The sequence below is a fragment of the Neofelis nebulosa genome, chromosome 1 (assembly GCF_028018385.1).
Source record: "Neofelis nebulosa isolate mNeoNeb1 chromosome 1, mNeoNeb1.pri, whole genome shotgun sequence".
Classification (NCBI taxonomy): domain Eukaryota; kingdom Metazoa; phylum Chordata; class Mammalia; order Carnivora; family Felidae; genus Neofelis; species Neofelis nebulosa.
This window is the reverse complement of record NC_080782.1, coordinates 43,904,296-43,930,266: the sequence shown is the minus strand read 5'-3', so window position 1 is coordinate 43,930,266 and position 25,971 is coordinate 43,904,296. Positions and strand designations below refer to the sequence as shown.

The 25,971-nt window shown below is 53.4% G+C and overlaps 2 protein-coding genes across 5 annotated transcripts in view; one reads left to right on the top strand and one right to left on the bottom strand.

Moving 5' to 3' along the window:
- The window catches only part of TNIP1 (TNFAIP3 interacting protein 1), a 47,184-nt gene extending 31,176 nt beyond the window's left edge, over positions 1–16,008 (top strand). For 3 of the 4 annotated variants that reach the window (XM_058720522.1, XM_058720503.1, XM_058720531.1), the window contains 10 exons: positions 1,754–1,843; positions 4,078–4,143; positions 4,308–4,439; positions 6,960–7,088; positions 9,884–10,015; positions 11,100–11,225; positions 11,720–11,785; positions 12,125–12,316; positions 13,407–13,497; positions 15,224–16,008. In XM_058720522.1, the coding sequence (XP_058576505.1) occupies positions 1,754–1,843; positions 4,078–4,143; positions 4,308–4,439; positions 6,960–7,088; positions 9,884–10,015; positions 11,100–11,225; positions 11,720–11,785; positions 12,125–12,316; positions 13,407–13,497; positions 15,224–15,258 (1,059 nt within the window). In that variant the 3' untranslated portion in view covers positions 15,259–16,008. The remainder of the gene's footprint in view (positions 1–1,753; positions 1,844–4,077; positions 4,144–4,307; positions 4,440–6,959; positions 7,089–9,883; positions 10,016–11,099; positions 11,226–11,719; positions 11,786–12,124; positions 12,317–13,406; positions 13,498–15,223) is intronic. The other variant, XM_058720512.1, reaches the window with a different exon arrangement.
- Positions 16,009–16,556: 548 nt separating this feature from the next.
- GPX3 (glutathione peroxidase 3) lies at positions 16,557–25,183 on the bottom strand. Its single transcript, XM_058720557.1, has 5 exons — positions 25,020–25,183; positions 20,237–20,390; positions 18,637–18,754; positions 18,082–18,181; positions 16,557–17,667 (listed from the first exon to the last, which is right to left on the bottom strand). The coding sequence occupies exons 1-5, from the start codon at positions 25,104–25,106 to the stop codon at positions 17,446–17,448; spliced, it is 681 nt and encodes a 226-aa protein (XP_058576540.1). The 5' UTR covers positions 25,107–25,183; the 3' UTR covers positions 16,557–17,445.
- Positions 25,184–25,971: the final 788 nt, after the last annotated feature.

The window sequence follows — 25,971 nt, the reverse complement described above, 5'->3', positions numbered from 1 at the left end:
AACACTATTAACTAAACTACAGACTTTGTTCAGATTTCACCAGTTTCTCGCTCATATCCTCTTTCTTACTTTCTGTGCTGGCGCTGGGAGTCCAGGATCCCACGCCGCACTTGGGTGTCACAGTCCTTAGTTTCTTCCAGTCTGTGACAGTTCCCAGCTGCACCTTGTGTTTCGCGCTTCTGACTTGTGCTGGCCAGTTATTTTGTAACATGTGCCTCAGTATGGGTTTAACTGATGTTTTCTCGTGATCGGATTGAGATGTGGATTTGCGCAAGCTTCCCCGGGAGTGACACCATGCCCTTCGTGGTGCATCATGTCAAGGATACGTGATGTCAGTGTATCTTACTACTGTCAACACTGATTGCTTGGCTGAGGGGGCGTGTGTTGGTTTTTCCATAATAAAGGGGCTAATTTTCCCTTTGTAGTTAATAAATCCTTTTTTTAAATAATTTTTTTAAGTTTCTATTTATTTTGAGAGAGAGAGAGCACGAGCCAGGGTGGGGCAGAGAGAGAGAGAGAGAGAGAGAGAGAGAGAGAGAGAGAGAGAAAGAGAAAATCCCAAGCAGGCTCTGCAGAATAGCACAGAGCCTGACATGGAGCTGGAACCCATGAAACTGTGAGATCATGACCTGAGCCAAAATCAAAAGATGGAGACTTAACCGACTGAGCCACCCAGGTGCCCCAACAAAGACTTATTTTTGAGGAGAAACTTTAAGTCTGTGCAAATGTCCTGTTTCTTTTTACACTTCTCACTAATTTTCGTATCCATTGGTGGATCTCACCTGCCGCGATCATTATGACGATAGTGTTCTCACAGAGATTTTGAATTTCTCTCATTCCCTCTATACTCAGTAATTGGAATTCTTCTGTAAGGAAGAGTTGCCCCTTCTCCCCCACTTATCTATTTATTCAGCTGTTCCTTTCTACCAGTATGGACTCAGGGCATTTATTTTATTCTTTGGGCTATGATCCAGTTCTGTCGCGATGTATATTTTTGTTCAAATCGCTCCAGCTTTGGCCACAGGAAGCTCTTTCGAGTTGTCTCTTTTGCCCGTTAGACACGCCCTTCTTCATGTAATTATTATCGAGCACTTTCTTACTTTCTGGCACAAGATACTCCAAGCTCTCCTTATATTTTCCCTGCCCCGGGAATGAACCACTTCTCTAAGGAACCCTATTTCTTTTTATTAGAGAATGGCATTTAGAAACCAAGATCTGGGCCCTGGGTGTGCTCGTTGCCACTGGAGTGTCATGTCATGGCTTTAGGCTTTCTCAGAGGACAGAGCTAGGAAACACATGCACAGGTACTAATCACACATACACATACGTCTTTATTTCTGTATCTTTCTAAAAAAGGTCTTTAAGTAAACATTTTGTAAAATGTTTAAAAAATCTAGAAGTCTTGCCTTCCAGGTCAGAAGACGTTTGGTTGATGTGTGTTGGGAAAGAAGAGGGGAGGGAAGGCGGCAGTGTCTTAGAGATAGAGTCTGAGCAGGGGAAGAAGTGGCCATGGCAGGGGAGCAGAGGGCAGGAGGGCAGGGGAGGAGGGGAGGAGGAATAATGATCTCAGCAGGCTTTCCCAAGCAGGCGTAGTCATGGCTGGGATATGTAGCGGTGTCCTGGCCAGTGAGGGGATTAGAAATGTGGGAGACCCAGGGCTGGGTCCCTGGGTAGAGGCCTTTAAGGAGCGCTGAGTGAGTGACAGAATTGTTCTCTGAGGCTTTGCTGAAGGCCCCTCCGTGTTTCTCCCCAGGCTTGTGTGACAGCAGGTAAGATCCCAGAGGTCGGAGCCTTGGGTGCAGCCGAGAAGAAGGTGAAAATGCTGGAACAGCAGCGCACAGAGGTAGGTGGCTAGAGGGGGTGGGGGTGGCCAAGGGAGACCCTCCTTCCCTCCCCGGACTGTACTGTCGGAGCAAAGGCCCTCCCTGGCCCCCTGTCTGGTCTCAGATCACCATGGTGAGTTGCCATGGTGACCACTGAACCATTGGCCACGGGAGAGACCTGCTGCCTTGTCCTGGGCTCTTGTTTCTTGATCAGTTCCCCTGCCCACGGGGGTCACTCTGCAGACGTGGCATTTGGGGTGTGGCCTAAAATTGTTGGCAGGAGGGAGAGTGTAGCAGCCTTCCCTGGTAAGCCCCGGATGGTGAAAGGAGTTGTGATAAGGTAGGGAAGTTGCAGCATCAGGAATGGGGAGCATGGGGTTCCTCTGTCACCATTGTAGCTGGTTCAGGGAGGGACTGTCACAGAAGGAGAGGATGTGACGCTTTATAGCACTGCTTCGAACCAGCTGGAAGTCTCCAAAATTGAGGCTATGCCCTTGTGTCCCATGCATGTTCCTCCTCCATCCCCGACCCCAGGCCAGTATTTCCAGGCTGGAGGCGGAGCCAAATTCCTGTCTGTTCTCTTAGCCTCTCCACTCCACACAGCCCGGGTTCTTCTCCAGATTCCTGGGCCTTGCTGCCCTCCCTGGGCCTCCAGCACATTTGAAAGTCAGGCCTCCATTAGTCTTTTGCTTATGTGCCTAGCAATTTTAGTTTTCTTCTTCTGTCGCTGTAAGGTATTTGTTCTGATTGCAAAAGTAATGTGACACTCATTCGAAAAATACTGAGAACCCCACCATCTGGAGATTCCCCCAGTGGGCAACAGTCCTAAGTTCTATTCTGTACTTATCAATTTATAATCTGTTTTTAAAAATAAACGGGAAAGTGGGGCGCCTGGGTGGCTCAGTCGGTTAAGCGTCCAACTTCGGCTCAGGTCATGATCTCGCGGTCCGTGAGTTCGAGCCCCGCGTTGGGCTCTGTGCTGACAGCTCAGAGCCTGGAGCCTGCTTCACATTCTGTGTCCCCCTCTCTCTCTGCCCCTCCCCTGCTTGCACTCTGTCTCTGTCTCTCTCTCTCAAAAATAAATAAACATGAGAAATTTTTTAAAAAGCAGAAAAATTAGGGGCGCCTGGGTGGCTCAGTCGGTCAAGCCTCCGACTTCAGCTCAGGTTATGATCTCGCTGTTTGTGAGTTCGAGCCCCGCACCGGGCTCTGTGCTGACAGCTCAGAGCCTGGAGCCTGACTCAGATTCTGTGTCTCCCTCCCTCTCTGCCCCTCCCCGGCTCACGCTCTGTCTCTCTCTGTCAATAATAAATAAATGTTAAAAAAAATTTTTTTTAAGCAGAAAAATTATATCCTATATACTGCATCGCAGATTGCTGTTTTTCTCTTCTCCTTTAAAATTAACTATATCTTTGAGGGTATTTATTTTTGTGTAAAACATACATTTCTTCGATTCTGAGTACTCTTTATTATATGTTACTGTGTCTGAAATTGGGATACCTTTTCCCATTGTTTTTTGTATTTAATGATGTAGGATTGTTTTTCTTCCCTGAGGAGTTGTTCTGTCGTGTGTGGCAAATAATTTAGGGTCGTCTTAGAAACGAGGCAGTGTATTAGGGGCCTGATTTTCTTACCAGCTGCACAGCACCTTGTTTTTAGTTTGTGCTAGAATTTTCTTTTCTTTTTTTTTAATATATGAATTTATTGTCAAATTGGTTTCCATACAACACCCAGTGCTCATCCCAAAAGATGCCCTCCTCAATGCCCATCACCCACCCTCCCCTCCCTCCCACCCCCCACCTGTGCTAGACTTTTCTTAACCCACCTCCTCTGCGTAGGTGGTCCTCTAGAGTTTGCTGTGAGACAGACATTGCTGAGGCAGCCAGCCTTGTGCTTACGCACTTGCACACTTGTGCAAGGGCATCTTTAGGTTTCATTTTCAGAGAGAGATGCCAGGTTAAGGAAAACGAGAACGTGAAGCTTGAGTACGTAGTCCCAGGTTGCACATGTGTTCCGTAATTGTACCCCCAAATTATATAATGCTCCTTTGCTATTAGTCTTGCTTTCCTGGCAAGGATAAAACATGGCAGTTGATAAAAGTTCCTCCTTAGGGAACACTGAATTTCCAAGAAGAGAGGGTTTGAGGCAGCGTCCGTGGCCACCATCCTCCCTCACACACTGCTGGTCTGCATGGAGTTGTCCCTCTTTGTACCTTCGCTGCTTATCTCTTGCTAACCGCAGTCTCTCCCCACAGCTGCTCGAAGTGAACAAGCAGTGGGACCAGCATTTCCGGTCCATGAAGCAGCAGTACGAGCAGAAGGTACTGGGGGGTTATGGGAACCCAGGGCTGTGAACCCCAGGCTCCTGGCTGTGCTGTCGGAGCATCCCCGGTCTTCTGCCTGCTGCTTCCTTCTCAGGAGCTTTGAACCTTGGAGGTTCACCCCTTCCCTCACGCACTATCCCCCCTCTCGCCTTTGAACCCAGATCACCGAGCTGCGCCAGAAGCTGGCGGACCTACAGAAGCAGGTGACTGACCTGGAGGCTGAGCGGGAGCAGAAACAGCGTGACTTTGACCGGAAGCTCCTCCTGGCCAAGTCCAAGATTGAAATGGAGGAGGCAAGTCGGCTGCCGGTCCTGCAGCTCCAGCTTGGGAGGCTGCTCTCCCGCCTCATTAGCCGAGAATTCTGTGAAGTGAACGGGCGGGGCAGAGGGCTGGAGTTGGGAGACCTGGGGGCTCTGTCTCTGCCTCTAGTGCTCAGGGCTATGTGGCCACAGGCAGAAGCACTTTCCTCCCCTGTGCCCCCGTTTCCCATCTGAAAAGTGAGGAGATCGGATTAGCTGTTGCTTTCCGTATTTTCTTGCTTTCATGCAGAAGAGCTTTTTTTTTTTAAAGTTTATTTATTTTGAGAGAATGTGGGGGAGGGGCAGAGAGCAAGGGAGAGGGAGAGAGAGAATCCCAAGCAGGGTCTGCACCGCCAGCAAAGACCCCAATACGGGGCTCGAACCCACGAACCATGAGGTCATGACCCGAGCCGAAGTCTGCTGCTTAGCGGACCGAGCCACCCAGGCGCCCGCGCGCAGAAGAGCTTTTTGTTTACTTAAAATCTCACAGACCAGGGAACCGTACAGGGAAGCGCAATACAAGAGACACAGAGGCTGCTCTGGAACACTTGACGGGGCTGGGCCGCTGCTGACTGTTTAGAGTAGTGATGGCTGTTTGGGGGTGGGGCAGCTAGAACATTAGGCAGGGGCTTCCTTTCTTCACGCATCGAGCGACTACTCAACAGTGTGCACCTGGCATTGTGCTGGGCACAGGGGTTCAGCGGCGAACAGCCCAGTCCTGCCCTTGGTGGGAAAGAAACACTAAACAGCTCATCACAGAAGCAAATAAGTAGAAGTGTGTTAAAGTACCACAGGAGGGTGGAAAGGGAGACCAGGAGAAATAGTATCTGGCCTGTCAGTGTGCGACTGACAGCAGCCAAGGCACTCCAGGATCCCGGGACAGCTTAAAGAGGAAAGGCCATTTGACCCCCAGACTCTCAGAAGATAGTATCTGTATCATGGTGTCTTCCCGTTCGTGGGGACTGGGCACACGCTGCTTTGCCTGGCCTAAAAATGGACGTTTTCAACACGAATTGCATTTCAGAGTTCCCTCCATCAGCATGTGACACCCAGGGGCTTTATCTGAGGGGTCATCCTGCCTCAGTGACCACCCCTTGCCTTGAAGGTCTGTGTTAAGAAGGATGCTGCCCGTCTTTTCTCCAAGTGCAGTCACGTCGGTGACTGGCAGCCAGACCCCTGGCTCTTTGGTCCCTTCCCCTAGCTCCCATCAGGAGGCAAAATAAGTCCCTGGCATGGGACAGTCCCCCATTAGCAGGGGGGGGTGGGGTGTCCTAAGACAAAGCATGGCCCTGTAATAAGGACACGTGGTGATAGAGGCCATGCTAATCCTGGAGCCTCTTACGTAGGAATCCAGAACACCTCCCCCGAGGTCTGCCCAAGGCTGCCCTCCCCAGTCTCTGGCTGACCTCCCCTATTTGAAACACTTCCTTTGACTTGCGAAGGCAGAGGGAGCACTGGAATTAGGAGACCTGGGTTCTGGCCCCAGCTCGCTGTGTGTGGCCTTCGGTGAATCCCCTCCCTTCTCTGGACATTCGTTTCCCATCACGTGAAAGGGCTAAGATTTGGTGCTCTCTAAAGGCCAATCCAGCTGTGGCCCTCTGCAGTGAAGGAGCCCTGCCTGTTCCATAGTGGGTGTGGGGGCAGGGCTTCCACCTTGAAGCCTTCCCTGGTTTCTTCTCAGCTGTGATGCTCTTTCTTTTAACCTCACAGTGCTTTGTTTCTCTGTGGAGGAACACTCTGCCTTTTATGCTGCATTTATTTCTTTAAGGGTCCTGTCTCCTCTAGGCTTAGAGACCATAAGAACTAAAAGATCCTTTAGAGATTTCAGTGGTTTATCACTTTCTGTGTATCACAGAAGATCCCTGTGCGAATCTCGTGGATGCTATGGCTTTTCTCCCTAGAGAATTGCACAGACAAAATTCTGCAGCCCGTTTTGGGGCTCACAGACCTCCTGACGCCCATCTGTGATTCACGTTAAGAGCACCCCTCCCCGGCGTGCCTGGGTGGCTCAGTCAAGCCTCTGACTTCAGCTCAGGTCATTGTCTCATGGCTTGTGAGTTCAAGCCCCTCACCGGGCTCTCGGCTGTCAGTGCAGAGTCCACTTCGGATCCTCTGCCCAACCCCCACCTCTTCCCCTTCCCCGCTCACGTTTTCTCCCCCACTCTTTAAAATAAATAAACATTAAAAAAAAAAGAAAGAAAAGAACCCCCTACCCGTAGCAGATAAGTGAGCATAGACCAGAGAGTACTGTGACTGTGGCCAAGGTCTCAGCCCATTGGTAGAGGAGCTGGTGTCAGAACCCACCCGAACTGCCTTTTCCTTGAGGACAGGACCTTACGGCATCACGGCTCTGATGCCAGGTGCCTTGCATGGTGCCTTCACACCATGAGCGTTGCAGGGGCTGCTGGGGGAGTGGCAGAGAGGAGGCATGGCTGAGTGAGGGTGGAGCAGGAAGCGCAGCGGGTCAGGCCTCCCAGAGGGGTTCCCTGCTCACCAACCCTGTGTTCCCTGCAGACCGACAAGGAGCAGCTGACAGCGGAGGCCAAGGAGCTGCGCCAGAAGGTCAAGTACCTGCAGGATCAGCTGAGCCCACTCACCCGGCAGCGGGAGTACCAGGAAAAGGAGATCCAGCGGCTCAACAAGGTGGGCGCCTGGAGCAGGCAGGGCTTCCTGAGCCCAGCCGCAAACATCCCCTCCACCGCCGGGACCCCGACCCTCAAGTCAGGAGGGGTGACTTGTGGATCGGTGACCCATTGCTGAGGGCCTCCATGCAGCCTCACAGCTCCCGCTGTCTCTGCCTTTCCCTCCCCACGTGCCGAGGGGCCAGCCCTGAGATGTGCATGTGCCCGCTCCAACCTCAAGGCCTTTGGACGAGCCCTTTCCTCACAGGGCCCCATCCCGCTCAACGCTCATCGTTCAGGCTCGGTTTTAACACCACTTCCTCTGCAAGGCCTCCCTGGAGTCTCATTCAGGTCCTACTGTTGTATGCTCCTAAAGCACCAGAACCTTCTTTCATTCTCCTTCTTGCATCTTCTTGTGATTTCCTGTTTAATGATCTGTCTCCCAGTGGGGGGAGGTGCTCACCTTCACCAGTGTATGTGCCCCCAGCGCCTGGCACCGTGCCTGGCACCAAGTGCAAGGTCAGGACACAGCTGCTCAAAGGAGTAGCTGAGCACGGCCTGAGGGTTCCTGCCCTCGAGAATTGGGACCCAGAGAGATGGGGTGCCTGGGCAGAGGCTGGGTTTTAAAGCCGAGGCCTGCTGCCTCGTGGGCCAAGGTGAGTGGGCAGGGAACAGGCTGGGTCTGGGGGCTGATTCTGATCCCAGCTTAGCCACTTCAGCCTCTCAGTTTTGCCATCTGAACCCTGGCTGGACTCCTTCCAGCCCCACCCACCTTCCAGCACAGGTGCACTGACAAGAGGAAGCTTTGAAGGCCTCCTCTTCCGAGGAGACGAGTTCCCCGAAGGCCTGGAGGAATTGTCTCTGGTTCATCTTTTCCTCCTTGCCTGGCTGTCCTCCTTTCCCTCCTGCCACCTGACCTTGTTCACACAGGCTCGGCATGAGTTTGGCATTTGCTGGGCCCTAGCCCTGTTAGGGTAAACCTTTCTATTTGGTTTTGGAATTTGATAAGCATTGATTATGTCAAGTCTGGGGAACCTTGGGACCTGTTCTCAGTGGAAAGAATGACCTGTCCTGAGCTGGGGGATTTGGGGGTCTACATTCGGACATAGTGTTGTACAGAGTGGCAGACAGAGATGACTCAGGCAGGATCACTGCTTTCCAAGTTTCCCTGGCATCGCTGGGGACAGAGACCTAGGTGTGGGTGACTGATGCAAGGCAAGTGACGTGCTTTGCTTGTGACCTCAGACAAGTCTCTCCCTGTCCCTGGACCTCAGTCTTCTCATCTAAAATATAGGCAGATGGAGGGGTGCCTGGGTGGCTCAGTCCATTAAGTGCCCAACTTCAGCTCAGGTCATGATCTCACGGCCTGTGAGTTCGAGCCCCACATCAGGCTCTGTGCTGACAGCTCAGAGCCTGGAGCCTGCTTCCGATTCTGTGTCTCCCTCTCTCTCTGCCCCTCCCCTGCTCATTCTCTCTCCCCCCCTCCCTCTCCCTCCCTTTCTCTTCCTCTCTCTTTCAAAAATAAACATTGAAAAATTAAATAAATAAATAAAATATAGGCAGATGGAGTAAGTAGGAGGATAAAGTAGAGCCATAACTTCCCCTTGCAGCGTCCTGGTCTTCCTCTGGCTCAGCGGTTTCCTCGGGTTTCTGGGAGAGACAAGGAGACTGCATGGGGGCCCAAGTCCAAGTTGGAGAAGGTCTTCTTTATCTCCCCACTGTCTAGGGAGGCACTGTGGGCACTGCTAATGCATGGCGAGCGGATGCCCTGATGTCCCAGGGGCTAAAGTGCAGGTGGTGAGGAGGGTGGTCGGTGTTGAGCAGGGGTCCAGAGTTCTCAAGTAACATGTTAACCAAGCTGAAGGAGAAAATCAGTTAATAGAGACCTTTTTATTTATTTATTTATTTATTTTTTATTTTTTAATTTTTTTTTAACGTTTATTTATTTTTGAGACAGAGAGAGACAGAGCATGAACGGGGGAGGGTCAGAGAGAGGGAGACACAGAATCTGAAACAGGCTCCAGGCTCTGAGCTGTCAGCACAGAGCCCGATGTGGGACTCGAACTCACAGACTGCGAGATCATGACCTGAGCCGAAGTCGGCTGCTTAACCGACTGAGCCACCCAGGCGCCCCAATAGAGACCTTTTTAAGAAGGTGGGAGCACACTGTTTACAAAAAGGAAAGTATTTTGTGAGCGTGGTAGAATAAGGGTGCTTTTTTTTTTTAATTTTCAAAATCTTCTTTGGTGATGTTTCAGCCCATTTTCAGGCTTAGAAAGGCAAAATATTAAGTCAAAATTAAAATCCAGTCTAACCACAGAAGAGTTGGGGACAGAAAGTTTGGTGTGGTAGCCAGGGATTTGGGAAGCTAAAAAATCTGAGGGCAGGGCAGTTGTTGAGGACACGGAAGCTTCCCCGAAGAACTGAATATTCTGTCTAGGTCTGGGTGCTAGGAATTGAGCTGCACCTGCCCAGGGAAGGACAGAGTCTCCCTTCTACATGAGGACCCCCGTTTAGCGTGCTTAAAAGCTGTGTGACTTTGGACAGATCCCTTCATGTTTCTGAACCTCAATTTTCACATCTGTCCAATGGGAGTGATGATCATAGTCTTTTTTTCATAGGACTGTGGAGAGGATCCAGTGAAATGATGTGTGTATCGTGTAAATGAATAGGGTAGCATTTACTAAATGGTACTGGAGGTGGTCATTATTATTGTCACTCTTAACAGGAAGGGGGTTACTAAGGTGACCTCTCCGACGGGGCCTGACTGCCAGGGCTCCTGCTGATGGGTCCATCTCCTCTCTTCCCAATCCCCAGGCCCTGGAGGAAGCACTGAGCATCCAGGCCTCCCCTTCCTCTCCACCAGCTGCGTTTGGGGGCCCAGAAGGAGCTGGTGGCCTCCTAAGGAAACAGGAGCTGGTCACGCAGAACGAATTGCTGAAACAGCAGGTGAGCCCAAGAGGTGGAGGTCAGGTAGGAGGTGCTGAGTGGGGGGCTGGAGCATTCCTGAGGACCCAGGAGGGGCTTGAAATCCTGTGGAAGCTGTAATTAGTAGTCCACATTCTGGCTGTTGGCCAGGACCCCTGTCTGGTTCTTGGTTTATCCTTTCCAGCACTGTATCCCTAAGTCATTCCTCTGCCGCGTTTTTGATTTAACCATCTCTGTACCCCAGCTGTGCTATTATTTACCTAGTATTTTAAAAATAAATTTTAAATACGTTACGTATTTGGAAAGGAACTTTGTAACAATACTGCAAATGGAAAATACTTTATTATTTGCCACCGGTCAAAGTAGCTGTAAGCAATAAATGCAGTAAAAGCCAAGCAGTGTTATTAAACTCCAGCTGGATACCCTTGCCTGATGAAGACTCTGAACTTGAGTCCTCTTCGAGGGAAGGGAACGGAAATTAGTCAGTACTAGGAAGGTGTTGAAGACATGCTAGCATAAACACAGACTTTCTCCCTGTGGGGCACAGAAGGACTGAAAGGAAATTGGAAAGGCTGGAGCTCTCCCACGTGTTTCTATTGGATGCCATGATTTGGAGGTTTCTAAACCATCTCTAACCTGGACATCATCTCACTGGTCTGCAGTGGGATGTGAAACTGCAGACGCAGAGGCAGGGAGCCACCGCAGCCCCTTCTGTGCCAGGGCACCCCCGAAGCCTTGGGAGAGCCCTGCGGGTCCTCTGCTCTCGGAGCCGGGAGACAAAGTCCGGTCTTGCACCCACGCTCTGGGCCTGTGGCTGTGCCTTAGCAGGATTGGACTGGTTGGGGGCTTGTGACCCCCTCCTTTTTTTTTAGGCCATGGGCACCTTGTTTAAATAAAGCCTGTGTTGAAGCCCGGAATATGAAATAGAGGGACCCAGAGTTTCTCTGATTGAAGTGAGGGCTGGGAAGCCCGAGGTGCGCTCGTTCCCCTCCTCACAGCGACTGTGAGATGGGGTGAAAGCAGCAGGAGGCCAGAGCAGACTGAGCCCCTCCTCCTCACCCTCGCCCCCCCCCCACTCCACCCCCTCCCCTCCGTTCCTCTGCAGGTGAAGATCTTCGAGGAAGACTTCCAGAGGGAGCGCAGTGATCGAGAACGCATGAATGAGGAGAAGGAAGAGCTGAAGAAGCAGGTGGAGAAACTACAGGCCCAGGTCACCCTGTCCAATGCCCAGGTGGGAACGGCTGGACGGAGGGAGGGGCAGCTGGCCTGTCCTCGTGGGGCGGGGAGGGGGGTGTGGAGGGTCCCCGGTGACACTGGAGGTCGGGACACTCACTGGTTCTTCTCCCAGCTCTGCCACCCAATTTCTGTGTACCTCAGCAAGTCCCTTCCCCTCCCTGACCTCTAACTCTGGCCTCCACAGTCGGAGCCACCTACTCTGTCACAGAACGGAAGTGAAGGACACTGACAGGGAAGCAGAGCAACAGGAGGCCCGTGGGGGCTCTCCTGACCTGTGTTCAGACCCATGGAGGGCGGGCCTCACCTGCAGCCACCAGCCTGGGCTCTGCTCTGCCCCACGGGGGCCTTCCCCTCCCCCCACCCCCCCCAGACACTGCCCTGGGGCCAAGCCAGGCGGGCAGCCGAGAGTGGTGGCTGCGTAGGCCCCGGGTCCCGGCCTGGCCAGGAAGTGCCTGTGCCAAGTCTTCTCTCCCTCCCTCCTTCTCTCAGCTCAAAGCATTCAAAGATGAGGAGAAGACAAAAGAAGCCCTCAAACAGCAGAAGAGGAAGGCAAAGGTGAGGAGGCTTGAGGGAGGAAGCAGCACTTACCTCATCCTACCTTCTTCAGGGACCTACAGTCTGAGGGGAGAGGCCGTGTTTGCTCAGGGGTCCAACTAATTAATGAGGTAATGCAGGTAGAGCACTAGGAAAAGCACTTGGTACAGAGTGAGTGCTCGGGACACGTTAGATGTCATCATTGTTGTTATTCTGTGTTCATGTACCAGCCATCAGTGCCCATCTAACAGCCTTCAGCAAACTAAGACTCTGAATAGGGAAAGGGAGGAGACGGGTATCTCTGGGGGTGGCCTGTGCAGCCTATCATGGGCTAGAGTCGGACAGCAGCATTTCTTGCAGGCCTCAGCGGACCGTTACCACATGGAGCCCCACCCAGAACACCTCTGCGGGGCCTATCCGTACGCCTACGCACCCATGCCAGCCATGGTCCCACACCATGGCTTTGAGGACTGGTCCCAGATCCGCTACCCTCCGCCCCCCATGGCCATGGAGCACCCGCCCCCACTCCCCAACTCACGCCTCTTCCATCTGGTGAGTCTGTGCCCCTCCTTTGCTCCAAGATACACACACAGGCCTCCCCGCACACTTTCCAGAGGGCAGGATCGAGTGAGGGGGTCTGAAACTGCATGCTGGGTTGGCTCTTTGCCGAACAACACTGTGGTGTACAGGCAGATGTCCAAGCCTGGCAGGACTCTCCAGCCCAGAGCTGCTCAAGGTCACTGTTTTGAACAGAAAAGACTCAGAGGTCAGGACAGGAAGGAGGGCTGCCTCCAACCAAGCAGGCCAGGGGTGTCAGATTTGAGTTTGACTTTTTCTTAGAACTTCTGCATGTAACCAGGTACCAGGTCCTCACCGTGCATTCTCTCCTTTGCTTTTCCTTCTCTTTTCTCCTTTTCAGTTTCCCTTCCCTTCCTCCCCGCTCCCTCCCTGCCCTTCTTTATTTCCTTTTCCTTGCTTATCATTCTTTCTCCAAAGAGCTGCTGTCCCCTATCCCATCCTCTGCATCGTTCTGCCACAGTCCTGCTCAGGCATCCCTGCTCCCACCTGGACGATGACATTGCCTCCTGCCTGGCATTTCTTCCAGCTTCTCCTGCTAGGCCCTGTCCTTACCCAGCTTCTTGAAACACTGGAGTAGAGTGTGGGACTTAAGAGATTGGCTCTGGGCTTATATAGAGACCTAAATCCGAAGCTTGGCCACTTTGTTTTCTTTTCTTTTTTTTTTTTTAAGGGAGTTTTTGTTTTTGTTTTGTTTTTTTTTTTGGTTTATTTATTTTTATTTTAAGAGAGAGAGCGGGGGCAGGGTGGGGAGGGGCAGAGAGAGGCACTAGGCTGGATCTCACGCCCGGGAGATCATGGCCTGAAATCAGGAGTCAGACGCTTAACCAGCCGAGCCAGTCAGGTGCCCCTTGGCCACTTTCTTAGCTGGATGACCTTCAACAAGTTTCTTTAACCCCTCTGAGCCTCAGGTTTCCTTACCTGTAAAATGGACGTGGCAACCTGGGTTGTTGTTAAGGATTCAGTTGCACTAGATTAATGTGTATTTAGCGCCATGCTGGCATGGTAGCTGCTACTGTAATTTCTGAGCGTGGTCACCGATTACTAAGCACCGGTCCTGTTGCAGCCAGAATACACCTGGCGGCCGCCCTGTGGAGGGATGCGCAATCAGAGCTCCCAAGTGATGGACTCGCCCACAGCCAGGCCTGCGGAACCAGGTGAGTGGGAGCTTGTACTGGGTCTCATCGTCCCCTCGGGGAGATAACTTCTCACATGGCAGGTGTGCCCCAGTTTGGGGCTGATCTCACCACCTTCTGATCTTGGTGGAAGAGAGGCCTCACTTTGCAAAACAGTGTTGCGAGAATGGGAGGTGACTACAGGCTGAGGGGACTGAAGTCATTCATTCATCTGAGTGTGGTGTCTAATCGCCGGGTGCTGTGCTGGGTGCTGGGTGCCGAGTGAGGAGAAACAGATACGGTCTCTGCCCCTATGGAGCGCACTGTCTAGGGAGGGAGGCAGAAAGGAATAAAATGCACGCCAAAAAAAAAAAAAAAAATCACACAAATAGGCCTTCAGTTGCACTCAGGTGCCCTGAAGGAAGAAGGGTAGATACCGGGGGAGCCTGACCTGGCCCGGGGACAGTGATGTTTTGAGTCGAGACTCTCAGAATGCATGGCGTTAACTCGGTGAAGAGAACGTTCTTGCAGAGAAATGACAAATACATAGGCCTTGGTGGGAGGGAGGGAGGGAGGGAGGGAGGAAGGAAGCAGACTGGACGACCAAGGGAAGACTGCAGGAGCCAAGAACAAGGTGGAGAAGGAGCGACGGGCGAGGCAAGGTGAGGTCAGGGAGGGAGGGGAGTCCAGGCCATGCAGGGGCTTGCAGACCATGGCAGGGGTCTGGTCTTTATTCTAAAGATGATGTGGATTCCTTGGACATGTTTAAAGCACAGTGTCATGACAGATTCAATTTGCATTTTGTTTTGTTTTTAATTTATGTTAGAGAGCGAGAGGGGGAGAGGGGCAGAGGGAGAGAGAGAGAATCTCAAGAAGGCTCCCTGCTCAGTGCGAAGCCTGATGCAGGGCTTGATCCCTTGACTCTGGGATCGGGACCCAAGCCGAAATGAAGAGTTGGACGCTCAACCGACTGAGCCACCCAGGTGCCCCCAGAGTTGCATTTTGAAAAGCTCCGTCAGGTCACGGTGTTGGCCATAACAGTTGGGGACTGGCGGTTTGTTCACTAGTCACAGGAGGACTACAGGCCCTTAGTGACAGCCTTTGCTTTCTGCAAGGCTGCGTGGGGCAGAAGGTACCATCTTGCCTGTGGGGGCAAGCGTCAGGGAAGCTGAGTCCTTCCCAGCACAAAGAGGTGTTTTCTAAGGGTTGTGGCCATGCAGCGATAGAGCCAGCTGTGCCAGGAGATAGAGTGCCCCTCGCAGAAGGTGCCCCTCACAGAGGCTGCAGGGGGACGTGGAGGCAGCGTGGTTTGGAAGACATAGTGGGTGGCAGGAGGCATTGCGCCGGTCCGCCGTTTTCTCATGGTTCCCCACAGAGCCCTAGAGGTTGTGTGGAGCCCGTCAGAGGCTGCTGTGACGAGGGGCAAGTGGGCAGGTCTGTCTCCTCCCCCAGAACTTCTCTAACTCTGGGATGTGGAGCCAGACTGGCTAAGCTCAAACACTTCCTAGATCTGGAACTTCAGGCAAATTTTTAAAAATCTCTCTGTGCGCCTATTCCCTCCTCCATAAAGGGCCAATAATCTGCCTGCTTCATAGGGCTGGACAAGGATTGAGTGACAAATGTACCTAAGGTACTGACCCGGGGCCTGGCACTCGGCAACACTTAACTCTAGGTGTTACGTTCATCGTTACTTACTGGTTTCTGTAGGCCTTTGGAACCTACTGTATCGTATCATCTTTTAAAGTCCTCAACATTTTTCTTTATTTAGAGTCTACGAAAAATGACCGTGAGGGGCCTCAGTGAGACCAGATTATGTCACTTGGCTCCACCTTCGTCTTGCCAGAGCCACCTGATCTCAGATTACTGAAAAACTAGAGGCCACGTTCTGTATGCAGCCAGTGCCCCGGCCGGATGGGAGGCTGATGGGCCACCAGCTTGTGCCCCAGCCCGACCTGAACTGTTCACAGACTGGAGAGGCTCTACCCAGAAGGCTTCCATCTGGGGCCCCTCCTGTGGAGTGGCCAGGAGAAACTCGCCACCCTGCCACCAAGTGGAGAGAGGCCTCATCTGACTCTGACCTGCCATGCTTTGCAGAAGCGCTGGGGGACGTCAGTCTCAAGAGTGGGGTCCAGCTGAGACCCCTTCCTTTCAAAACTTCCCCAGAAGTGGTTCCAGCCCCTCTGGGGACCACGTTCAGTTCATATGTGTGTTTGATTTTTGCTTCAAGCTCTGTAGCAGCAGGACCTGCCCCATGCCCATCCCTTCCCCTCTGAGGAGCTGCAGGAAGGGCAGGTTTGCCCCCGGACACAGAAGAGAATGACGGGGTGTTCCGTTGCAGGGCCCTCCACCTCCACCCACCAGCCTTGCTGGTGCCATGACAGCCTGGGATGAAGGCCACGCCAGTCACATGCGCTGAGGGGCCCACCGTGAAGCTACCAGAGCCCCGGCCCTGCAGCTGGAGGCTTGTGGTGTCAGAGGCCCAGAACAGGGTGGCTGGCTGTCCCTGGGCAGCTGTTTGCACGAACCTTGGACATAAATCCAAGTTGAAGATCAGTATTCTGTGACTTGTGTTTTTTTTTTTACGTCCGGGCTAATGTTCTCCCAGTCAGTGAGAGTGCTGCTTTCCCGGCCTCTTCCCTCTGTGCCCCATGGCCCCTAGTCCCAAGAGCACTGCCCCGACTCTTGGCAGATATCCCCTGGGCCCTGCTCTGCGCCTCCTCGAGGGTGGGCAGCCAGGGGCAGTGGACAGAATCTGGGCTGAGAGGTGACCTGGGTTTGTATTCCAGTCCTGCCCCTCACCTACCAGAACACCCTGGGCGAGGCTGGCCCTTCTGTGAGCCTCAGTTTCCTCGCCTATCAAATGGAACACTTCATCTCAGCTCCAGCTGCCTGGAGAAATGTGGGAGGGAACGAGAGCGGATATGAACTGGATTTATAAACTCCAAATGCCAAGTTAGAGAAGCAGAGTGGTCTGGGCCTAGGTAGAAACCAAACAGCAGGCACCCAAAGCACTCCCTCCAATTCTTTTTCCGTCCTTCTGCTCCCTCCCACCCTCCCCAGCTAGGGTGGCCCCATGGAGGAAGCACCACAGTAGGCTCAGCTGCTGCAGAAAGGCCTTTACTGGGAACACAGAGGTGAGTCTAATACCAAGAGCCAGGGTGAGGGGAGAGGGCACATCCTGCAGAAAAGCAGGGGTGGCATCCCTGCCCAGGGGCCTCAGCCTGAATGCACTAAGGGCTGGCCCTTCAGACAGGCTCAGGGGAGGTCCGCCCACAAGGGCTTCGGGCCCCTCCTTCATGGAGACGCCATCCCTGACACGGGGACGTGGCCCTTGCTCTCACGTCTGCCTCGGCTGCTCTCAGGGAGCACCGTGGGGTGGGGGAGGGGGCTTGGGAGGGCCCCTCAGGAAGGAGCGAGGCTGCATGATGGAGAGGGGGAAGATTGGGCAGTGTGGTAGACCCAGAAACTTCTGGGCACTTCAGTGGTGGGGCAGTGTGGTAGACCCAGAAGCTTCTGGGCACTTCAGTGGTGAGATTTGGAGGCAGTGGGAGATGCCGGCCCCAAGGTTGAGGTCCGGGTCAGAGCAGAACAGTTGGATCTGGAGCTGGTTTTAACTTGGGCTCCACTGAAAGTGAATGGCTCTCACTGGAACAGAGAACTGGAGAGAAAGGGGAGTTCTCCAGCACTCTCCATAACACACAGCTGTGGGCACACAAACGGTACACATCCCCCATATTTGTGCAGGTAGACAGCGGTGGCTGTACCCATGCACACGCATGGTCACACACACCTGGAGGCACGTGTGCAGACACCCACATGCGCAGCAGTACAGACGACAATCATACGTGCACGTTTGGGTCAGGTCGGGGCCTTGTATATTAGTAAGGGGTCTGTGGCGGGAGTGTGTTGTGTTTAGAGAAATGAGTTCCTTCCTGAACAGAGTCCCTCCCCAGCCCCTGCATGGTGGACACGGGGTGGGGCAGGCCTGATTTACTTCCCATTGACTGTCAGGGCCGCCTGCCGCCTCATGTAGGCCAGGATGTCCATCTTGACGGTGCTGACCGTGGTCCGGTGGTACCAGCGCATGAGGGGCACGCCATCTGGCCCCACCAGGAACTTCTCAAAGTTCCAGCGGATGTCATGGACCTTCATGGGTTCCCAGAAGAGGCGGTTAGGTGAGCCCAGGAGCTCCGAGGTGGGTGGGCAGGAGTTCTGCAGCAGGGATGAGACTGGTGTCAACCCTACGTGGGGCCCTCCCCACCTCCCGCCCTGGGCCTTCCTGGCAGGTAGGGGAACAGCCTGGCACTGCGAAAAGAATACCAGTTTGGGAGATGAAAGTGGGGTCCCGGGACCAGCAGTGGCTTTAGCAGGTTGTGAGACTCTTAGCCAATCACTTGTGGGGCCCTGCTTGGGCCTTATCTACAAGATGGGCTGTTGAGAGCCTAGTGTCTGCAGAGTCTTATGGTTGCAAGGATAGATGCCAAGAAACTCCCCCAGAACCCAGAAGCAGGGGAGGGTGGCCCAGGCCTTGTCTCTGCATGGGCGGGAACAGGAGTGGCTGCAGCCCTGTTCAGAGCCGGTGTCAGCCGGGCCGAGAGACGCCCGCAGAGGTGACTATACACTCACCTTCAGGAACGTGTAGAACTTCTGCTCTTTCTCCCCGTTCACATCCCCTTTCTCAAAGAGTTGGAAATTGGGGACGAAGCCCCCACCTGGTCGGACATGCCTACAAAGAATATTCTTATGTGGGTCCCAAGGAGATGGGCACGGGCCCAGAAATGACAAGGAAGGGACTGAACAGGGAGGGGGTGTTGGGAATCTGGATTTTATTCCACACCAGGCAGCTGGAGCTGATATTGAATGGGCATAGGCATAGTGTGGGTCTGCAAGCTTCTTTTTCCAGTTTGGTACCTTCTCAGTAACCCTGTCCCCTGCCTACACTCCTCCCCCACCCACCCCTGCCATCCCATCGTGCACTCACATGCAGTCATCCCTGTCCCTGACCCCTCTTCCGTTCATTTCAATGAATGGGGTTCCTGGAAGGGGAGCATCGTTCTTGGTGGCTAAGTATCTGTCATGAGTAGGGGCCAATGCAAGAGATGCCCGGTGCTTAGGTGGAGGCACAGGGCGGGGCTGTGCTTTCTCAGAGGAGCTTTCTCGGGACACGAAGCAAGCACTCACTTGAGGCTGGGTAGGATTTCCGAGTTCTCTCCTGGTTCCTGTTTTCCAAATTGGTTGCAGGGGAAGCCCAGAATGACCAGACCAAATGGTGCAAGCTCTTCCTGTAGTGCATTCAGTTCTGGGCCAGGGAAAAAGAGGGCAGAGGTGAAGGTAGTCTATCAAAGAGCCCCGCGTCATCCGAACCACTCCTCCTGCTCTCCCATTGGATAGCTGAAATCATTGAGGCCTGACAGGGGAAGGGCCTTGCCCAAGATCGCCCAGGGAGTGTGGCACCGCTGGGATGCGAGTCCCATCCTCCAGACTCCAGTCTGGTTGGGTTGGAGGTCTGGGGAGAAGCGAGAAAAATACTCTTCCTCAAATCAGTAGTCAGTCACCTGCCCACTGCCACTGGGCCAGTAAGCCAAGGGCTCCTGCCGGACTGTCGGGATTGAGTTGCCTAGACCAAGAGCCATACATCCCTGGGCAGAAGACAGGACTTCCTGGGGAGGGGGTGGGAGGTGGGCGGGGCCATCACCACTCTCCCATACTTCCCCAGCTTGGGAATCAAAGGGAGGCCCTGGCCCAGCACCCTAGTCCCCTCGGTGCACCTGGTGCACCTGGCCTCTTGTGCAGTTGCCAGCACCCAGCCCATCTGTTGCACAAACACTCTGCTCTCTTCCAAGAGCTACACAGAAGCATTCTAGCCGAGCACCCAGTGCCCACTGGGCCATCCGGCCTGCGTCATTCCACGTCCAGGAATTTGCCTGAGTCTGGCAGGCAGACATTCAGGGTCAGGTTGCCCTTGCTTCCCCCAGCCCCATCAGCAGACTGTGCTCAGCCCCAGAGCATTTTCCTGTGGGTGCCGTCAGATGCCTTTGGCCTGCCTGTTCCCCCAGGTTGTTGACCCTTAGCCCTAGCTGAGAAGAAAGGAGGGAGGATACGAGGATCATGAAATCTCGGTGAAACACCCAATACAGCCACTGACACACAACTGGGGACCTCAGCCCAACTGTCTGCTTTCCAGATAGGGGCCAAGAGAAGCACCAGGGCAGATGGGAAATTCAGGATAAAGCTACCATTTCTTACTCTAGTGAAAGGACACTCCAGGTACAAAACAAGTCTCTTCCCTCTCTCTGCTTTCGGGGCAGTTGAGGTACCCAGGGAGGAAGGATAACTGGGAATGTTCTAGAACACGTCTGAAGGTGATCAGACCTTGGGCTTACATAATCTTCACAAAAACACGGAACACAGGGGCGCCTTGGTGGCTCCGTCGGTTAAGTGTCCGACTGCAGCTCAGGTCATGATCTCACGGTTCGTGAGTTTGAGCCCCGCATCAGACTCTGTGCTGACAGCTCAGAGCTTGCGGCCTGCTTCGGGTTCTGTGTTTCCCTTTCTCTCCGCCCCTCCCCCACTCATGCTCTGTCTCTCTCTGGCTCTCAAAAGTAAATAAAAACATTAAAAAAAAAAAAAAAACCCATGGAACACAGTAGAACTGGGATACACGGTTTGGCATTTCGTGATCAGTCACCCCTCTCCCCTTGCATCAAAAACGCTCCTGTGATTGAAATGTGCCCAACTGGCAGAAACAGTCCCAGAGCAGAGAGGGAAAGTGGGCTCTTACCAACGTACTGGCCTGTTAGGCCTCAGTAGCTGGCCACGTTGACAAACAGGATGTATTTGCCAGCATACTGCTTAAAAGGGATGTACTCCTCCCCATCGATGGTCAGGGCTCCGTACTCATAGATAGTGCCGCTCCCGCCAGCGTGGCAGTCCGTCTGAAACACAGGAAGACCGGCACCCAGGAGCAGTTAGAGCTGGAAGGGAACCTGCCATCTCCGTTTTCAAGACAATAAAAGATACCAGTAAGGGGGAGTGACTTTCCCAAGACCACTCCAGAGTGGACCAGAACCGAGCTCTAATTCCTTATGCAAAGGGATGATTACGAAAGCACTTAATCGTCTGGTGAGTGTATGGAAACCCGGAGAATGATTTACGGTGACCATTACTTCCACTTCACATGCCAATTTGTGAACATTTGCCAGGCTTGGAGGGAGACCATGCTGGTGCTGGAGGTTGCATTTCTGGGTGCTGATGGAGACTCCTGGCATGGCCAGTGCAACCAGCCAGGCAAGTGATGATGTGGGCCTGAATGACAGCATTGTGGAAGAGGGACTGGACAGAAAGGAGGAAGTGGCAGTGTAGAAAGGGGTGATTCGGAGGTTCCAAATCCGGAGGGCTGGAAAGCCAAGGCTGTTGCTATAAAACAGGGAAGCAGGAGGAACCAGGAAGGGGAAAGGCCTGCTGAGAGGATTTGGCACCACAGCAAGGGGAAAGCCTGGCACGTACGAGACGTTTCCTGCGAGTGTGCAGCTGAGACGACTGTTATGCCTCCCTCTTTGCTGCCCTACCCCCAGTCAACCTCCAGAACAAGTAGCCAACGATGGACTCGGAGGTGGGGGACCTGGGGTCTTCGTCCAGCTCTGCCACTGACACTTTGTGTGGTCTGGTGCTAGCCCTTTCTCTGAGCTGGGTCTCAGTTTCCTCTTTCATAAGATGAGAACCTCAAACTGGACCAGTATTGCTCAACCCTGCTGACTTGTCAGCGTCACTATCAGGAGAGGAGGAGTGGGATCCCTGCCAACCAGCACGACATTGCATCAGACCCTTCTCTGTGCCCGCCCTGGCTCTGGTACAGACTACAAAAATCTGGGTCTGCTCTCGAAAGGGTGACTCGGCATCAATAACACAATCAGCAGAGGCGCTGGTCATGATGGGAAAGGAAAATGTTGCCACCACTGTAGCAGGAAATCTCTGGCCCTAATGTCGTAGGAGAGGGGTCGCAAGACAATAAAACAAATCAAATGCAAACCACCATTATAGACCAGGAGAGACAGAGACAGGTGGTTGGAGTTACAGAAGCAAATCCACACCCTCTCCTCCCCATCAACCAAGAAGACTTCCTGTAGGCGAGGTACCTGGGCCCAGTTGGGCAAAGGGAGTCATCTGGCTTAGCAGGGTGTGGCCCCCGGGACAGTACAGAAAAGCCACCCTCTGTCTGGAAGATGCCGCAGGCCTGCTGAGCCAGATGAGGCAGGGCTCCCTCCAACAAGCCAATCCCTGAGAGCTGCAGCCTCTCTTCTTGGCTTCGATGCAAATTCCCTGCTTTCCATGAGGCTGTTATTCCATGCCCTGTGATTTCTGGTGGGTGCTGGAGGCAGGCCTGAGAACTAAGCTCAACATTCCTCTAGCCCTTGGGCCTCCTTGGCCCCAGTTGGGTCGGTTCCACCACAAAATACAGACAAACAGGACACAACAAACATAGCCCAGCTGACCACAGAGGTCTAGCAGCCAGAAGGAAAGGCCTCCCTACACGTCTCTCCAGCCTCTCCAGCTCTTCCAAAACTCCACCCTAATCCAAAAACAAATTCTGGGAAATGGAGAGAACAAAAGCCAAGAGGTTGTCTAAATAATGGAAGCTTGTAAACAACGGGAGGATCAGCTTCTGGGCACAGCTTCGGGCTGGGGGTGGGGCAAGGGGAACCTCTTCTCACTAGGTTTTAGACGTGGCTGGCTCTGGGTCCCCGGGGCAAGTGAGCCAATTTTACTCTCCAAGCCTCAGTCAGCTGACAGGGGAGGATATTACCACGCACCTCCCAAAATGGCTGTAAGAATCTATAGGCAGATCAAAGAAGTCTGGAAGACCTCTTGGAGAGAAATCCCCATGTCGAGGGATGGATACTGATTATTCTGCCTGAGGCTAGGGTAAAGGGCCCTAATGTCCCTACATTATTGTGAAGAGGACTTTGATGTTCCCCAGCCAGTGTAAAGAAGATGATGCACTGTGCAAGGTGTCTCCAGGAGAAGGGATGATGACAAAGCCTCTGAGCTTTCTAGTGGGGACAGTGAGGCCAGGGTTGTGGATTCAGACTGATGGGGGTCAGAGGGTGGCCTATGGTGGCGGAAGCCATGGCCTGTACTCACCACTGAGCACTGCTACCCAGTCCTTACGCGAGCTGTGAGCCTCCTTCCCTCCTCTGGGCCCAGGAATGCCAGAGCCCTGCACCTTAAACAGGGAGGCCAAAGGAGATGGTGGGGAGAGGCAGCTCAAGTGCCTCAGGCCTGCCACAGTTGGATGAGACAGGAGAGTGCTGGTGACTTGGGAGCTGGAGGGGGTCTCAGCCAGGACCCCGGCTGGCTTGGGCTGCTGGTCTTGGATCTTTCTCCTCTTCCATCTACCACTCCCATCGATGTGATGGTATGAAAGGAGACCTGGCCTGGGGGCAGGAGACCTGAGTTCTGGGCCTGGCCAGGACTCCTGTAACCACTCCTTTCCCTTCTGTGGGGCTCTGGCTCCTCGCCTGTCAGATAGGCTCAGATTCAGTGCTGTCTTAAGGGCTCTTCAGTTCTGTCAGCCTGTGGTTCCATGATTCTCTCTGCCTGCTTTAGTCACCTAGAAACCAGCGGTTACTAGGATCCTATGCATGTCAGCAGCTGTTACCCTTCTTCAGCTTCTGCAAAGTCCTTCTGCACAGCAAGTACAGAGAGCCTGGGTGGCTTTAAGCTGGACTGGAGAGGGGACACAGCAAGGAAAGGAGGATTCCTTTTGTTATCCAAGCTCCTCCCTTTGAACTGGGAGGAGGCAGCCAACCCTTTGAGACTGTCACCTACTGTCTATCCCATTCCTCACAGGCCCCCCATCCTATCCCTTGGCCCTGGAGTTGGGGGGTAAGGTAGGTGGTTGAGTCTTAGAATCCAGCGCTATGACATTTCGACTCTCTAAGGGCCTGGGTGGAGAGATGCACATACCCAGCCTGTTAGCCAACAGGTCCTAGCTGGTTTGTATCTGATAGGATCATACCTCACCCTAAGACTCCTCTAGACCATACCCATCCTGTTCTCTCTGAATCCATCAATTCCTCCCCAGACAACACATGGCTATGATGAGTTATTCAGTTATTCACGGGGTCCACATTCTTACCCCCGACCTTCTTGAGTCAGGGCCCAATCTTCTCTTCTCTGGCTCTCCCCAAACAGGGTAAAGGACTGACTCCATGGTGCTGGGCTGCCTACCCCTACCTCTACCCCACACCACCATCTTGAAACTCAGTCCCATCTCTGCCCTAGAAAATGAGTTGGGGATAATGAACAGGGCTGGATGCAAAGGAGGAGGCATGGAAGAGGTGGCTTCATGGCCATCCAATTTCTATGCTTACTCCAAAGAGAAACAGACTGAATAGGATTTAGCTGAAGACAGGACAGGGGGATAGAAACATACAGAAGGAACCCTGTGCTTGGAAAGGGCTAACTGAATAGTGAATAGAACTTTGGAAATAGAATTATGAACTCCTAAGATATTAAAATAAAAACCCAGAAGATTTTAGAAACACAGAAGCTCAAAGCTTCTCTTGAGCTTACACAAGCATGTGGTGTGTGTGTGTGTGTGTGTGTGTGTGTGTGTGTGTGATATGTGTTGGGAGGGTGGAGACAAAAATCTCTCTGTTTGGGTTTATCCCTTTGCCTGGTTTCAGCTTCCCACCCTGGAAGAGATCTACTGGGCCCACTTTGGCATACGCTGTCCAAAGACATAAGGACGCTGGGTCACCCCACTCCTGGCCTCAGCATCCCCACCCTACAAGGCTTTGCTCAGGCCATTATGGGCAGTGGGTGTGGGTAGTGAGGCTGCCCCAGAACTCTGCCCCGACCTTCAAGGATTGTAGATTTTGCAGCTTCTCCAAGCATCCTCTCTGAAACCATCAGCTTCATTGTGCCCCTGACCACCCCCACACCCGTCCCCACCGATGGAGACACTGAGGCCCAGAAAGGATTGAAGATGTAGCCAGAGTGCTGAGTGGTGTCACAGATCTCTACGCCTTCTACCGACGCCCTGGAATCCAAGTGGGCATTTCTACCTGCGTTAATTCTTGAGCTAGAAGAGCCCCCACCACAGTTCTTTGAGACGGGAACTACCCAGCTCCTTCCCTTTCTCCTAGCCTGTCAGTCATCCCGGGAACCTCCGCAGCCAACCCAGACCCCGGGTCTCTGCGCCCCCGCCCCCTTCAGGCCCGACTGGAAGGGAGTAGCTGAAGACAGTCGTGTCATGCATGTAGCAAGGCGACTCTGAGGCAGCTGTGGGGCAGAAGGGGTCAACTCAGCGAGAATGCCCCTCCTCCCTATACATTCTGCCCACCGGGGGCACCCAGATCACCCATAGATGGAGCTGTGAAGACCCGCTCTCCAGGTGGGGGTCCCGGCGGCGGAGAGGGAGGAACCGGAGTTAAGGGTCCTCTCACTAGGTGTTGCCCTTCTGGAGGGGAGCCTGGGAAGAGGGGTGCCTCGCCACCGAGAAATGGACACCTGGGGGCTCTGCTCGTCCCGCCAGGTCCCCACCCCGGAGGCTCACTCACCTTGGACTTCTCCTGCCCCCGGCTCGGCGGGACGAAGCCAGCCAGGAGCAGGGAGAGAAGACAGGACGCCCGCAACAGGCGGGCCATGGCGGGCTGGGGGCGCGTCTCGGGCTCGCCTGAGACGCGGTCTGATCCCGGGCCACCGCCGTCTGAGGTGTCCGACGCTCCCAGCCACCTTTCAAGCCCTCAGCGATGACCAATCCGCGGCCGGGCCGGAGTCCCTGTAGCCAATCGCAGGGCGACTGGCACTTCGGGGGCGGGCACTCCTTCTCCTCCCCAGGCTCCGGGCGACAGTGACATAAGCAAGTCTGGGCAGAGATGGGAGCGGGTCCTGGTGAACCCATGGGGCGGCCCCCTCTTCTTTCGGCTCTAAAGTGCAGGAGGAGGCAGGCACAATATCCTCCAGCACAACCAGGGGAAAGGGCTTTAAATAGCACCGAGGAACTAATGCAAGGCTCAATCCTAGGAAGCATTTCTTAGCCCTAGGTTTTAAAACACTCGTGGTGCGCCCTCTCTCCTCTTTCCTCCATTCCAGTTGAAGGGATGTTGAGGATTAAAAATGTCTGCAAGATCTGACGTGAGCCTTCAGGAACATTTGCTCCGTGCAGGTTCAGTGCTTAAGAAGCAAACAGTGGGTGCCCACGGATTGTGCATGAGGTACACTGGGGTACCTCAACTGATGTGGGAGCAGAAAGTACGTTAGCTCACTGTGTAGTCTTGAATGTGTTGCTTTCCCCCTCTGGGTCTTGGTTTACCCAACTGTGTAATGATGGGACTAGTTGTTGACCTCCTGAAGACCTTCTGGTTCTAAAATAAGTGACAGACCTAGAACAGAAGTTCCCGGAGAGCAGAGACCAAAACCACCACCTGGAACGGGGCCCAGAACACAGGTGCTTAATATTTGTTGCATTAATCAATCAAATAATTCATTTCTCTGCTTGGGGAGAACTGC